Source organism: Anabrus simplex, chromosome 1 (assembly GCF_040414725.1).
Source record: "Anabrus simplex isolate iqAnaSimp1 chromosome 1, ASM4041472v1, whole genome shotgun sequence".
Lineage (NCBI taxonomy): Eukaryota > Metazoa > Arthropoda > Insecta > Orthoptera > Tettigoniidae > Anabrus > Anabrus simplex.
Genome location: NC_090265.1, coordinates 1118954492 through 1118970100, shown reverse-complemented (window position 1 = coordinate 1118970100; position 15609 = coordinate 1118954492). Strand labels below are relative to the sequence as shown.

Below are 15609 nucleotides of genomic sequence, written 5' to 3'. Positions count from 1 at the left end.
AACAGTAGTGGTGACTGGTAATAAGGTGAGGGGAAGTGTGTATACTTTAAAAAAAAAAAGCTACAAAATGGTAAGTTTTTTGATTCTCTCTAAGCAAATTTCGATGGAGAGGTAAAGGTTGACATTCCACCAACTTAAGAGTGGTAATAATAGTTATTTTTGAGATGTCGATTCAATATTTTACAAGAAAGCTTTCCCCAAAGGATTAATTATTACACAAGTATTACAATTAAATAGAATAATGGCATGATTATATAATTTAAAATCATCTAGAATTTGACTACGCACTAACAGAGTAACAGACACCAGACAGAACTACAGACTCATTGACTGAGTGAAACTGCCAGACTGACAAATGTGTGCATCAAATGGATGAATCATACCTCATTGTGCATGACCTTGGAAAAAATATACCCCTGCTACCCTTTCTCACAGCACATGCTACACACTGCTGTGCAAGTCTTCACTACTTGCTGTGGAGATGTACAAATTGTTTTTTTTAAATAATTCCTAGTTTCAAGTAGCAAAAATTGAATAAAAGTATAATGTTTTCTTCACAAAGTGTGGGAGCGACTGCCCCCCACCAATCGCCGCCAATGTTTACTAATGTCTTGAATATTTAATACAGAACTCTCCAAGCTGTATGTCATGACTAGCAGAAGGTATTGTATGATTTGAAGATTGTCTGTTTTGTTCTTAAAGGAACCATCTTGTCCCATACTAAATTCTTCACTTGGTAAAAAAAAAAAAAAAAAAAAAAAAAAAAAAAAAAAAAAAAAAAAAAACTTGGAATCCTTGGACACACTACTTTGTACTTCCAGTTTACCATTCCCATTATTGTAGACAACACTTCCAAGATGTCCAGTTCCATGGCTAAATGGTTTGCGTGCTGGCCTTTAGTCACAGGGGTCCCAGGTTCGATTCCCGGTAGGGTCGGGAATTTTAACCATCATTGGTTAATTTTGCTGGCATGGGGGCTGGGTGTATGTGTTGTCTTCATCATTATTTCATCCTCATCATGACGCACAGGTCGCCTACAAGGTCAAATCAAAAGACCTGCGCCTAGCGAGACGAACTTGTCCTCAGACACTCCCAGCACTAAAAGCTGTATGTCATTTCATTTTTTTTTACTTCCAAGATAGCTGAAGTTTCTCACACATGCAGTTCTCTTTCCCTCAAGTGTGAGGCTACACTTAGTGGATGTTCTACTCATTTTCATTATCACTGTTGTTTGCTCACTCACAGTTAACTAATATTCTTTAAAATCACTGCTCCAATAATCCCATCTCCTTTGTACCTCCTGCTCTGTCTCTTCCCAAAAAGTAGCATCACCAGCAAAAATAAATAATTCAAATGTTGTAACCACTGTTAATATAAGATTAATTGCCAATCTTAGTTCGATTTAATCATAATAACGGAAAATTCTCTTACCTCTCCACTCACATTGTTCCTATATTGCTTACTTGACATGATCTAAGAATAAACAAGTTGGACTTACGGCTACGACTTACAAAATGTAGACCTTTGTGCTGGTTGATGTTTTTATTGCTGATACTGTTCTGATATTTTATGATAGCTAAGGATGTTTTGAAACTAGGAAGAAACTATTGTGAAAATATAGATATAGAGACCTAGTTGATTTTATAAGTTGAATAAATAAAATATCCTTGATGTGATCTCACCTGACTCCTTGGTTTTGACAAGCTCAGTTGGGATTCCTTTTTCACTCCAACCAATTTTGTTGCGAGCTGACAACCGGAAGTGGTAATTGGTACTGGGCTTGAGATTGGACAGCAGATAAAATTCATGGTCAATGTTATTGGCAGCATCTAGCCAGTCAACCTTATCTGCAAACAATGATAGAATTGCATTGTACTGTATAATAGGCAACTATATATCACCTTATAGCACCATAATTGTAAATATACTAGGGTAAATAAACTTAGGGCTCCTCCTTTCCCTGAGATGGTAGACATTTTTAACCTTCATGTGGAAATATTTCTAAATCTGATATAAAATGGTTTCATTCACATTTAAAATTGATTATCTTTATATCCATGAATTAACTGGCATATACGATTCTTTGCATGGATGGTTATTTTAATTAAGGGTTAGAAACTTCATTTTGATTGGCCTGTATTGAACTGAGATTACATATATATTTATTTAAGTAAAATTTACGATTCCACCTATTCAATACAATATACTTTTGCAATGCAGTTTTTTACATTACAGTTTAATATTTATTTGGTACCAGTTTCGACCCTGTTCGGTGTCATCATCTGTGCCCTTTCGACTGAATTGTATAATTGTATAATTGAATGTTTATGGCTTTTTTGGGCATCTTCAGCCTGTAGACTTAGGTCAAGGTTCAGGACCATGTTGTCTATCAACGAGGTCTACAAAATTCTACAGAAATCCTTTGAGGTCTAAGACCTAGGAGACATTAAGTAATATTTCGGGATTGAGTTTTATCAACATAAACATAAGAAAACATAAAGGTGCAATAATCCTGCCTTGAGGAATTCCCTTCTTAATTATTATGGGGTCAGATAAAGATTCACCTACTCTAATTCTCCGAGTTCTATTTTCTAGAAATATAGCCACACATTCAGCCACTCTTTTTTCTAGTCCAACTGCACTCATTTTTGCCAGTAGTCTCCCATGATCTACCCTATCAAATGCCTTAGATAGGTCAATCGCGATACAGTCCATTTTACCTTCTGAATTCAGGATATCTGCTATATCTTGCTGGAATCCTATAAGTTGAGCTTCAGTGGAATAATCTTTCCTAAACCCAAACTGCCTTCTATCAAACCAGTTATTAATTTTGCAAACATATCTAATATAATCAGAAAGAATGCTTCCCCAAAACTTACATGCAATGCATTTCAAACCGACTGGCCTGTAATTTTCAGCTTTATGTCTATCAGCCTTTCCTTTATACACAGGGGCTACTATAGCAACTCTCCATTCATTTGGTACAGCTCCTTCATGCAAACAATAATCAAATAAGTACAGTACTTCAGATATGGTACTATATCCCAGCCCATTGTCTTTAGTATATCCCTTGAAACCTTATCAATTCCAGCTGCTATTCTAGGTTTCAACTTTTGTATCTTACTGTAAATGTCATTGCTATCATAGGTAAATTTTAATACTTCTTTAGTATTAGTCACCTCCTCTATCTGGACATTATCCTTGTAACCAACAATCTTTACATACTGCTCTCTGAATACTTCTGCCTTTTGAAGATCCTCGCATACACACTCCCCTTGTTCATTAACGATTCCTGGAATATCCTTCTTGGAACCTGTTTCTGCCCTAAAGTACCCAAACATACTCTTCCATTTTCACTAAAATTTGTCTGACCACTAATTATGCTTGCTATCATGTTATCCTTAGCTGACTTCTTTGCTAGATCCAATTTCCTAGTAAGTTCCTTCAATTTCTCCATACATCCACAGCCATTTCTAACTCTATATCTTTCCAACCTGCACCTTCTACTTAAGCCCAGTTTTTTCAACTCTATGTTAAATTTTACTTAACAAGTATTAACTAACAATTGTTATTAATTTAACAATTTGTTTAAAAGTGCCCTCTTTAACAAACACATTTCCAACATTTGTTATGAAACAATTGTTAAAGACAAATTAACTTATTTCCGTGAGATTTCTGAGTGCGTTTGGCAGTGAGCGTCTTTTGTTTCTTTACATAAAGCACTCCTAGTGGTGTGTGAAATAGTATTTTGTCACACAGACACATGGTTGGCATTATTATCGGTTACAGTTAGCGGAGGCCGATAAGACGTAAACATGTCAAGTAAGAGGCAACAAAAGTGTTATTATGATGAATGTGAGACAAATGTTGTTATAGTTTTAATTTAAAATTATGCGATTGTGCTTAAAAATGAAAGAACGGACTGTTATATCACAACATTCGATATAGCCTATTCTTATATTGTTATCGCCGGAAAAATGTGATAATTGATATGTTTTGAATGATTTTCGAGCATTCTTTTATTGCGGGGAAAATAATGTAATGCCTTGTTAATGCTGCAATGGCAGCAGGAATTCTTTGCAGGATTCTAAACACTCTTTTCTTGCACTCATGAACATAGTCGCCTACAATTACATGAAAAAGTCTCAAGCATAATATCTAACAAGTAGAGGCCAGACCCTGTGGTCAACCGATTTCACCGAGCTCCAATGTACCTGTGGGGAGACACTCAACAGTAACTTGTGTATAAGGGTTTAAATCAATACGCTTTCGTTAAAAAAAAAAATATATGAGGTCAGATGTCATTACACATAATTCGCGTCGGACAAAGTGGAGGTGATAGAACACCCCGATTCCAATGCAGGGCATATATACTTGGGAGTTACATCACAGCAAAACGGAGTGGTGGCCTAGTGGTCACCGTGCTTGTCTGCGAACCTCGTAGAAGTGAGTTCGAGTCTCGTCCCAGCTATAATTTTTGTACAAAATAAATTAATGTTTGAGAGAACGTTAAGATAAAAATTGGAACAAAAATATTACACAAGTTGCAGTACACTTTATTTTCTACCTGAAATTAATATAGGCCTAAACGTTCCCACAGTTACTGCTTTTATATTTATTTTATTAAGTGCACAAAAATTTTGCATTACAAACTTGAATATTCACAGATACTTTTTGATCGTAATTTACAGCTTAGTGTTCACAGCGTTCATTATACAGTTCACACACCCAATCACTGCTGGGGATGTGATACTTCTTATTTATGCACAATTTGGTATGAAACCCGTGCACCGCCATCCTGGTCACCACGTGTCGTAATTTCTGGTTTGCTTGTCTCCATTTGGTAGTCATCACTGCTTCTGTTGTATAGAAGTCTTCCTATATTTAATCTATTAATTAATTTGAAGTAGAAAATAAAGTTCCACTGCAATTTGATCATTAATTTTATTTGCATTTTTACCTTCACATTCTCTGAAATAATAATTTAATTTGTATAAAGAACTATGGCTATGGCGGGACTCGAACTCATGTCATCACAGTTCGGAGACAAGTACGACAACCACTCGGCCACTGCTCCACTTGTCTGCGTTGCAACTCTTCAAGTATATACGCGATGCATTAGAACCAGGGGATTCATAAATTTTTCGGAAATTATTAGGTTTCGGATCTGACAAGTTTAAGTACAATGTGTTCGCATTTTAGTGTTCTATCACCTCCATGTGGTCCGAAGCAGATCCTGCCTCATGACATTTGTCCTCATGTCTTTCGAAATCGAAAGCATATTTCCTAAACCCTTATACACGAGTTACTGTTGAGTGTCCCCCAACAGGTACATGAAACATGTATAAAGTATAATGTTTATAAAGAAACTTTATACATGTTTCATTTCTGCTTCTGATCAATTATGACTAGACCTTTTATTTAAATTGAGAATCTTCCTACTCTAAGTAGAACTCAGGACTTTCAAGATTCCATCTTGAGTAAAATAATTAAGTGTTGTTCTAATTGTGACTGTCATATTTACAGAGAAACTCTATATGCGGTTCGACCTTTATATACCATTTCATTTATGACAAGACTTTTTATTTATTTTAGAATCTTACAGTTCAAAGTTGAACTCAATACTTCCAAAGTTCCAACTTGAGTGAAAAGGATTATATTGTGTTAAGTTTCTTTCTAATCATGACTTCAAGATTTTGAAATTGTGATTATTTGAAGTTCTATTCTCCAGATACTTTTAGGGATAAGTCCCATATTAAGAGTGTTTATATGTGCATTGATTTAATGATGATATGTATATTTATGATTGCCTGTTCTCATATTTGGCTGAAGATGATGCTCACCAGCATCAAAACTAGTTCCAAGTAAATGTTATAACTTATTTGGTTTAATATTAGTATTGAAAAGGTGGATTTTTAATTTTACTTATCTGTTAACGTCAGCAGCTGATAAAATGACAACAGCATGAGATATCAACGTAATTTCTTCAAATTACTCATTAGTATGACCAACGCTCTAACATTCACATACTCAGTTCATGTTGTTTCTGATCACCCTGTATACTGTATGACTAAATAAAATAAAAAACTATACCTGCTTCCTTGTACTGCAAGCTGTAGCATATAACAGGGGAGTTGCCATCATCCTTTGGTTGCTTCCAGCGCAGCAATATCTCCGTGTCTGACACATCTGATGCTTCAGGAGAGTCAGGTGATGATGGAATGCTTGCTAACACCACCCTGTTGAGATGAAGTATGGTTCAATCAAGAGATGAAAGGACTTTTTACTATGAAAATATAACAAAATAAAAATGAATATTAATGAGAACAAGCCTTTGAGTAAAGAATTAACTATACAAGTAAGATGTGGATAATCGATGAAAACAGCAGGAAGATATATCCCAAAATGAAATAACTATTTATTTAATGGCCAGGCTGAGCAGCTTGGATGGTAGAGCGCTGGCCTTCTGAGCTGAACTTCGCAGGTTAGATCCTGGCTCAGTCTGTTGGTATTTGAAGATGCTCAAATACATCAGCCTCGTGTTGGTAGATTTACTGGCACATAAAAGAACTCATGCGGGACAAAATTCTGGCACCTCAGTGTCTCCAAAAACCTTCAAAAAAGTAGTTTGTGGGATGTAAAGACAATGACATTATTATTATTTATTTAATGAGATAGGTGAAGAGAGAAGGTAGGCCTAATGATTGAATAGTGGTGAGGCCAGATGCCTTTCCTGATGCCAACCCTACTGAATGTTTGTGGTGGTTTATAGTGTGATGTGTTGTGTGTAGATGATGTGTATTGAGACAAACACATCCCTGAGCAAGGAGAATTAACTATACATAGTTAAAATTCTTGTCCTGGCCATAATTTGAGGAGCGTTTTTTCAAAACTCGATAAATGCAAAAAATTTTGAAATTGAGTTATGCATATTAATGCTATCAGTTTGACCTTGATCACCTTCCTGTGCAATGATCCTTTGCATAGATTGATATTTGCCATGTATAGAAGTGGTTGAAATCACTAGGTTTTTGCAAAAGTTGATATATGCTCTTGGAAAGTTAAAGCAAAACTCGATAAATGCAGTTAACTATTAATCACGTGGCATTCTCATGGATAATCGGAAGTGTTGTTCTGTGGAACAATGGAACGCCGGACTCCTTTATTGAAAGGATGTATTCTTGGAACTGCATGCCACATGTTCCTGCGATTAGCCCTCATTGTCATTGACAAAATGTAACTCACTCCTTGAGAAGTTTTAAGCAAGTTACTGTGTGAGGAACTATTTCACTCTACAACAGTATGAAAATAATGAATCTGAATATTCTGAAACTGGCGTGCCGATTCAGGAATGTGTCGGTGGAAGGAAGTCTAGCTACAAGAAGAGAGTACCTGGAAAGCTGGCTAGAACTAAAGTGAACCTAATATTAAATGCATTCATGGACTCAAAGACTTGCCCACAAGTACAGAAACTAAAAGGATGAAACAATGCAAATCTGGTAAACTCTGCTATGAAGATATCACAGAATTCCATCATCATGTGACTTCTTTAAACAAGATCGATCAAGACAAGTTTCTATTAAAGTATGTGAACATTTCCTCAGCGCAGGGTAATGAGCATTGAAAGTCCTAGGAAGAAGAAAACTGTTTCTGTGAAGTACAGCATTAGGAAGAAAACTGGTGAAATACTTCCTGTCTGTGCTGCAACTTTTCAAGGAATTTCTGGCATGTCAAAGGACATAATATCTTATCTGGCTAGTAGATTTCATCATACTGCGAAGTTACCTAAGGAAAATCGAGGTGGTGACAGAACAGGCAAGGAACACAAGGACATAACGGTTGCCATTAAGAATCACATCAAAAGGTATAAATGCAGAGAGAGCCATCATGGCAGGGGAAAGTCTAAGAAAATATATTTACCGTCATATCTCTCAGTCAATACGATGTGGAAGACATTCTGTGAAGAAAGGATAAGTTCTGGATTGAAACTGTGCTCGCTGTCAAAATACAACTATATATTCTATAAGTGTTTCAATCTGTCATTCAAAACTCCTCACACTGATACATGCTCCACTTATAAAATTAGTCTGATGAAAATAAAGACAGAAACATGCCTAGAGAAGAATAATGAACTGAGGACAAGTTATAGATTGCATAAACTTCGTGCAAAGTGGTTTTATCAAATAATGAAAGAAGAAAACCCAGGTGTCATCATGATATGTTTTGACGTGCAACAGAATCAACCTATTCCAAAGTTATCAGTGAGTGAGGTTTTCTATGCTAGACAAGAGTGGTTATACAATCTCTGCATCATGATTCACTCAAAGGAGCAGAGAAAGGAAGATATATTTTTCTATACTTGGCTAGAAACAGAATCCTGAAGAGGTTGCAACCAAGTTGCTTCGGCTTTATTGGGTTTTCTTTTTAACCTAGGAAAGAAACTGCACGAAGATGGCCCTACCATGATACATTTATTCTCAGACTTTTGTAGCAGTTAAAACAAAAACAGTGTCATCCTAGTCACACTTACTGCTTTCTTGGAAAAAAAAAAAAAAAAGCATGTTATTCAATAATATTCTACATTTCTTCCCTATTTGGGGACACAGCTACATGGCTCCAGACAGTGTGTTCGGTAGAATTGAGAAATCTTACAGAAGACTGGAAAACACACTGTCTCCCAAACAATACTATGATATCTTAGAGAAGCATGGCACCCTTAAAATTCTGAGCAGGGACTGGGAAATCAAAGATCTAAAAGAGAGTGCGCAGAAGGTACGAACTAGGTTGTCATTTAAAATGAATAGCCAACGTGTTATCACATATAATAAGAGACATAACAGAGTCTCCGTATCAGTACAGGATACCTACTTCGCATACCCAGTGGAAGTTGAAGTTCTGAAAATGAAATCCAGCCATGAAGCATTGCTAAAATCCTCTGTCTGATGGCTATGTGTTTTGATGAATTCTTAAATATTAATTGAGTAGATTTTATCTTGTAAGAATTAACTTTAAGTTAACCTGTAGGATATTAATGTGTTAATTCATTACAATAGGATTGATAATATAGGTTAATATCTTATGTTGTTTTATGTTACATTGCTTGATGCAAAGTATATTAGAATCGAATAATATTATGTAATCTTACAATACCAAATAGCGTATGTTATAAAATGTATGGCAATGGAGCTCAAAAATCAATAAATATTCAAAAAAAAAAAGTTATTCACAAAATAATAAAAATAAAAATAAGTAAATAATTTAGAGTATTAATGTAAAGTCCCATATTACCAGTCCGGCTCCATGGCTAAGTGGTTAGCGTGCTGGCCTTTGGCCACAGGGGTCTCGGGTTCGATTCCCGGCAGGGTTGGGAATTTTAACCATCATTGGTTAATTTCGCTGGCATGGGGGCTGGGTGTATGTGTCGTCTTCATCATCATTTCATCCTCATCATGACACGCAGGTCGCCTACGGGAGTCAAATCAAAAGACCTGCACCTGGCGAGCTGAACATGTCCTCGGACACTCTCGGCACTAAAAGCCATACGCCATTTCATTTTTTCCCATTTTACCAGAATATTTGCATATATCGACTCTTGAAAAAACTTGAGAAAATTATCTTCTAATCTTGCCTCATCCACCTTAAATTTCTACAAGTTCTATTCAGGTACCGTGTTTGTCTCTATTGGAACTAATATCAATGAAAATTTGAAATATTTCATGCATATGCTTCTAAGTGAAAATAAAAGAACACATTTCCTGAAAAATGATGTTTACTGCAAATGTCGAGTTTTGTAAAAACGCTCCTCAATTGAACCTGGGGCCCTCTGAACTGGAGGCTAGTAGGCTGACCATTCAGCCAAGGAGCTAGACAGTACTTTAACTAGAATATAGACCATAAATCCAAATGCAAAGTAGGAATTAGCAGGATGCAACACAATGCAAGTTAGAGGAGAAAACAGCAAAACAAAAAGATTTCTGTATGGAAATAGAAAATTCTGAAGTTTTCAGTTATATGCTTTGCTATCTTGAATAATATTAAGAAAAGCATGTTTTAAAGGGCAAAGTCCAAGCACACTCACAACAACATAGACTGACCCAATTAACCCATATTTGCAAAAAGTTATTTTTCTATAGAATAGTGCAATGTATTTCGTTACACCTATTGTTTGTAACCTTAATGAATGGGTTATGATGATTTTATGTTTCATTAACATATTTTACTGGAGATTTTCTATGTTGACATATGTCGACAGTGGGCATGGATGGGCAGGGTAAAAGAGATGCTCAATGAAGGTACATTTCTTTGCATTTTAAGTTCATATGAATTTAATAATTGAGAATTTAGTAAGTATTAATTATACAAGTGTTAAATTAGCACAATAAAAATTACAAAATATATGTTTTAGAACATAACTGAGGAACAGTTTGGTCGCACTTTAGAATGCACACTGTTTCAAAATAAAAGGACAAAATTTGTTCATTTATTTGTACTACTTGTTATCCACATGATACCAGAATTTGAGCAATTATGGTTACTCTGCAAATAACAAAACCGCATAATTACGAACAGAACTGCGGAACAGTTTAGTCAGTGTTTCTCAATGCTGCACTCTGTTTTTCATAATCCAGTCTATTTTAGTGTGAGAGAAATACCTCGAAGCAAAGGACGTGGGAGCTGACGTTACATTTTTTGCACTGTTTTCTGGCTGCTTTATCACACTGCACACACCGTACTTGCTTTTCTCTTGTTTCAAGGTAGCAGGATACCCCATCAAAACACAGCATGCACAAGGATACTTTCGTACTCAGCCTTCCTGTGATAGGATGCGGAGCAGCACAAGATAGGATATATGACCTAATGATGTACCATGTGAAGCCGAGCAAGTCTAGGTTTACCTCTTTGCCCTTTGGGGTCAAACGGTAAAGTTGCCATGCATTGTTCATGGAGACATTAAGAGGGAATGCAATTAGAGGCCAGTACCATTTCTTGTTTTTGATGCTGATGCAATAGATCCAATTGATCAATCCCCCCATGTGCATATTATATAACAATATACATGCTGGCTGAATTACTATTATGGACTTCTTTTCAGCATTACTCCATCTTCTGGCATGTCCTACAGGAGCCGCACCAGACACAGCTGAGGTTACCGTAACAACATTATCATTATTGCAGCGTACGAGCATGATATCAGAGTTACGTTCTGTTAGCTGTTGGTAACTACCATGTATCTCTTTTTAAAGAGGTGAATCTCAGAAAGTGGAGCATTCTCCACTTGATTCTGGTATACGGTACCTACACCTTCATGACCTTTCTCCTGTAGCTTTTCGAACAACTGAAAGGATGTAAAACAACTATCGAAGAACAAGTTTAGTTGATCACCTTCTGGTAATTCTGAAATTAGGTCCATAACAACTAACCCTCCTACTCCTAATTCTGGATTGCGTTTCCAGTGCTACTCTTTGGTAAGGTTCTCCTTGAACTAGATACCAGAGACAAGTCGATAGAGCGCATACTTTATACCCAAAACATATTGGTTTGCCATGAATGTGTTACTTGGTACTGTGTCTTCCAAAACAGAGGACCATTGACTTGTCCACAGAAAGATGTACATCACCAGGATAATCCTGCAGCCAGTGGTCCTTTAGCATAGCCCGAACGGACCATTTCCTTTCCTTTCAGCAACTTGAAATTCATTAATTTTAGTGCTGTGACAATCGATGTTGGTGGGAAACTCTAGTGTGGTTCTCAGATGAGGGTATTTTTCTGCTCTTGAAGAACAATTACAGTGACTCAGGTGATGGTGGTCTTAACTTTGGTAAATTGGTAAATTATTTTACCATGATGGAAATGAATGTCAAAAGTGGAGATGATAGCAAGGTGTATGATGCAGGGCCATGTGCTTGCTTTTCAGGTACCTACGCATTCCAGTGAGACGGTATGTATACTCAAGTGGTTCAGAGGGAGGTATTTCATGATGTAGAGTAGGGGTTCATTATACAGTATCAAAATTTTGTATGCTTATATACCAAAGCTACTCGTTCATTTCAAAGATGCTGAAGAGATGGGAGAGGAACCTATCAATGAAGTTGAAGATTCTGATGATAAAGACTGATGAACGGGAAGATAGTGGTCATGATTCACATTCAGAAATTTCTCTTGATAAAAGAGAGGAATTTTACCACATGGATGAGGAAGAGGCTATCACAAGGCAGCCTTGAAATATTCATGCACCTAGGACTTCTGCTCATAATATATTGAAAACTCATGTACCTCAAGTGAAGAGACCTGGGATTGATGCATACATTTCATTAGATGTCTGGAAAATATTTTCCACTGATGGTATGATAAACGACATTACCCAATTTACAAGTACTGTACATGGATAGGAAATATTAAACTTTTATGTGAAAGAGACACCAGGGATAAAATAACTTCTGAAATTAAACCAGTGTTTGGCCTCTTGTACATGGCAAGAATATTGCAAGTTTCCCATTTAAATTTAAAAGATCTTTGGGAAGCAGGTGGTACTGGTGTGGAGCTCTTCTGCAACTGTATGGCCTTGGAATGCTTCAAGTTTTTACTGTTCGCTCTTAGATTTGATGATATAAATAGCAGAGAGGAACAAAAATCACTTGATAAATTTGCACCAGTCTGGGAGCTGTTCAAGAAATTTGTTGAAACCTGCCAGTCTAATTAAGCAATCAGTGAATATGGTACAATCAACAAAATGCTGGAACCATTTCGTGGAAGATGTAGTTTTCAAAAGTACATGAGAAATAAGCCACGAAAAATATGGCCTAGTGATATTTGCTCTGTTGTGTTCCAGAACCCATAATATGCTAAACTTGGATTTATATGTTGATACACAACCTGTAGGACCTTATTCAACTTGCAATTCTTCAACAAATGTGGTAGAGAGGATGGTGCAACCTACAGTATATTAGGAAGTAGTCGCAATGTCATTGTCAACAACTGGCATTTGTTCTAGATGATTTCTGGAATGTGTGGCAGAGGAATTATGCAAAGAGCGTGTGCTACAACAACTGGTGCACTGAAATCTATGAAGAATATAAAGAACAAGAAACCCAGAGATGGTTGGTATCCCAACAGAACAACATCTGTGGTCAGCTGCACAAGCTGGTGCAGGAAGGTTTCAATACAATTGGAGGAAGAACTGATCCTCAAAAACCAGATGTGTTACTTACTCTTACTTTTATCTACGGAGAGTACATCATGGAAACCTGTGTCAGCTGTGCAGAAATTAACCAGCTGATAGAATTCAGCGATGAATAGTAAAAGATATGATGTAACATGTAACAAAGTTTTGATGTGAGATTTGTAAATGTTAAACTCTATAATAAATTCTCCTATATTCTAGAACAACTAAATGCAGCATAACATACCAGGTGGTAAAAACAGACTCATCTTAGGTTGTCAGTTACACTGATTTCATTGTTAGGCTCTGCATTTTACTATTGTCAGCTGTTGTGGTGCCGGTATTTGAATCCCGCGTGCAGCACGGCTTGTATCCAGTTCTTACCAGCAGAGCTGGCCAGGCGACCAGCTGACACTCAACGTAACTGCTCGAGATCCTATATAAGCGAGTGGGCAGGGAGAGAAAGAGTCAATCGTCCAACGGCTAGCTACACCTTACTTCAGAAGCGCAGAGGATGCTCTGTATAAGCAGCTTACTGAACAAGAGTACTGAAGCTAGCTCATGAGGTTTCTATCTCTGGACTCGCTGACATCTCTCCAAACTTTACATTCTCAAGTCTTCAGCTCTTGAATGAGCACTTCGACTTTGCAAGTCAGTTGCTATGCAACATTTCTTCCTCAGCGAATCTTCATTTAGTTTGTGTACTGGCAACTATAAATATTGTATATATTTCAAGTGTTGTGGTAATCTATTTATGTGACAAAACCGTCCGTTCTATGAAAGGACTTTTTCTTCAGCAAAAGCTGGACTTTGAGGTTAATGTGCCAGTGGCACATATTTCACAATACTGTATCATTGCAATTCTATTTTAATAAAATTTTGTTTTGTGTGTGTGAAATAACTCTCTTAATACACAACATCAGTTGCATTAGGTACTTTAATTACACATTATTCTAGCATCTAAAGTGTGTTATGATTTTAACTTCATGGTACTGGGTAATCCTGTTGAAATTGGTAACATATTTTATAATGTTTTATAAAGAAAAACAGAAAACAAATTCCCTTAATGGGCAAGAACAAGTTCTATACATAGTCATATACTGTATGTTACAGTAATATGCCAATCACAAATAAATACCAATAATCAAACATTTCTCTCATTAATAATGCTTTATTTCACTTTTTATGATCCCAGAGGAAACCTGATGTTCAGATAACCTGTGCACACTTTCATGGGTGGTTAATAATTTTCTTTTTTTAAGAAAGCAATTGGCACAGCTAACAAACTAGTGTACACCAATGTCAGTGTCAGATGAAGTTGTATTTTACATTATAGTCTGTGATGTGTTGACATTTGCCCTTCTTGAAGTGTATACATAAATTTTAAAATGTAATATTCTCTTGACCATAAACATTTTTAAGCAGATTGAAAAGGACTTTTCAGATTGATAACAAACTTACAATGTCATATTGATATCCCATTTGTTGATTTTGAGTGACCTTCCCCCTTTCTTCCCCTGTTCCCTTGAGAGGGAAGGGAGATGAGGAAGACCCAGAATATGATGGATGGACTTGCTTTTGAGGGCAACAGGACCTGGATTAGAACAGGATGAGGGATGAGGAGTGATGGAGAGAGATAAAATGAAGAGGAACTATATTTGCACTGAACCAGTAGTATCTAAGAATGGTTGTTCATTATGATGACAATAATGATGATAATAAGAAAATATAAATGTTACATATGCAGTTATTTTGTTATGTCCTTACCTGACTCTAACAAGAGCTTGTCCAACCTTGTTGCGGGCTACAGCCTTGTAAATTCCAACATCAACGTGAGTTGCAGGACTGAATCTCACAATAGAGCGGCCATCTTCATCCTCGAATAACTTAATACGATGGCTTTCTGTCACTACAAGTTCATTCCTAGAAAATAATAAAATACATAATACCTGGAATTTTTCTACTGTATGATTGAATTATAATACTGTATTCTATTAAAGTATACATAGAAAAATAAAAATCCAGTCCAGATTGCAAGATTATACTCCATATCCGGGTAACTTACTTGAACCATTGTACATTAGGCTTGGGTTCTCCAACAACGAGACATGATAACTCCCCATCTTGATCTTCTATGATAGGTAAAGTCTGAGGCTTCTCTCGGAAAAATGGAGGCTGAAATGTTCAAAAGATAATGACTTACTCAGCATTAAAAAAGAAAGGTTATAATGGCTTCATAACATTTCATTCAATCTATTTTGTCCAGTCCAAATCTCATCCAGTCTATGGAATTTGTCCATACTTTTCTCATCCAGTAGGACACTTAACTCCATCCTATCTGTCCAGTACCGTTTCACTCAGTTTTTCAAATTGAGTCACTTCATCCAATGCAACAAGTAATTCATGACCATAGTTAGTCAACACAATAAAGAGACCTCTGTTATTCTGTT

The 15609-nt window shown here is 36.4% G+C and overlaps 1 protein-coding gene across 10 annotated transcripts in view; it reads right to left on the bottom strand.

Annotated features, from left to right (window-relative positions):
• Obsc (Obscurin) overlaps positions 1 to 15609 on the bottom strand; it is a 980481-nt gene that overhangs the window by 68800 nt on the left and 896072 nt on the right. For all 10 annotated transcript variants that reach the window (XM_068225413.1, XM_068225414.1, XM_067137343.2 and 7 more), the window contains 4 exons: positions 15225 to 15334; positions 14927 to 15082; positions 6094 to 6239; positions 1683 to 1847 (listed from right to left, as the gene is read on the bottom strand). In XM_068225413.1, coding sequence (XP_068081514.1) covers positions 1683 to 1847; positions 6094 to 6239; positions 14927 to 15082; positions 15225 to 15334 — 577 coding nt within the window. The remainder of the gene's footprint in view (positions 1 to 1682; positions 1848 to 6093; positions 6240 to 14926; positions 15083 to 15224; positions 15335 to 15609) is intronic.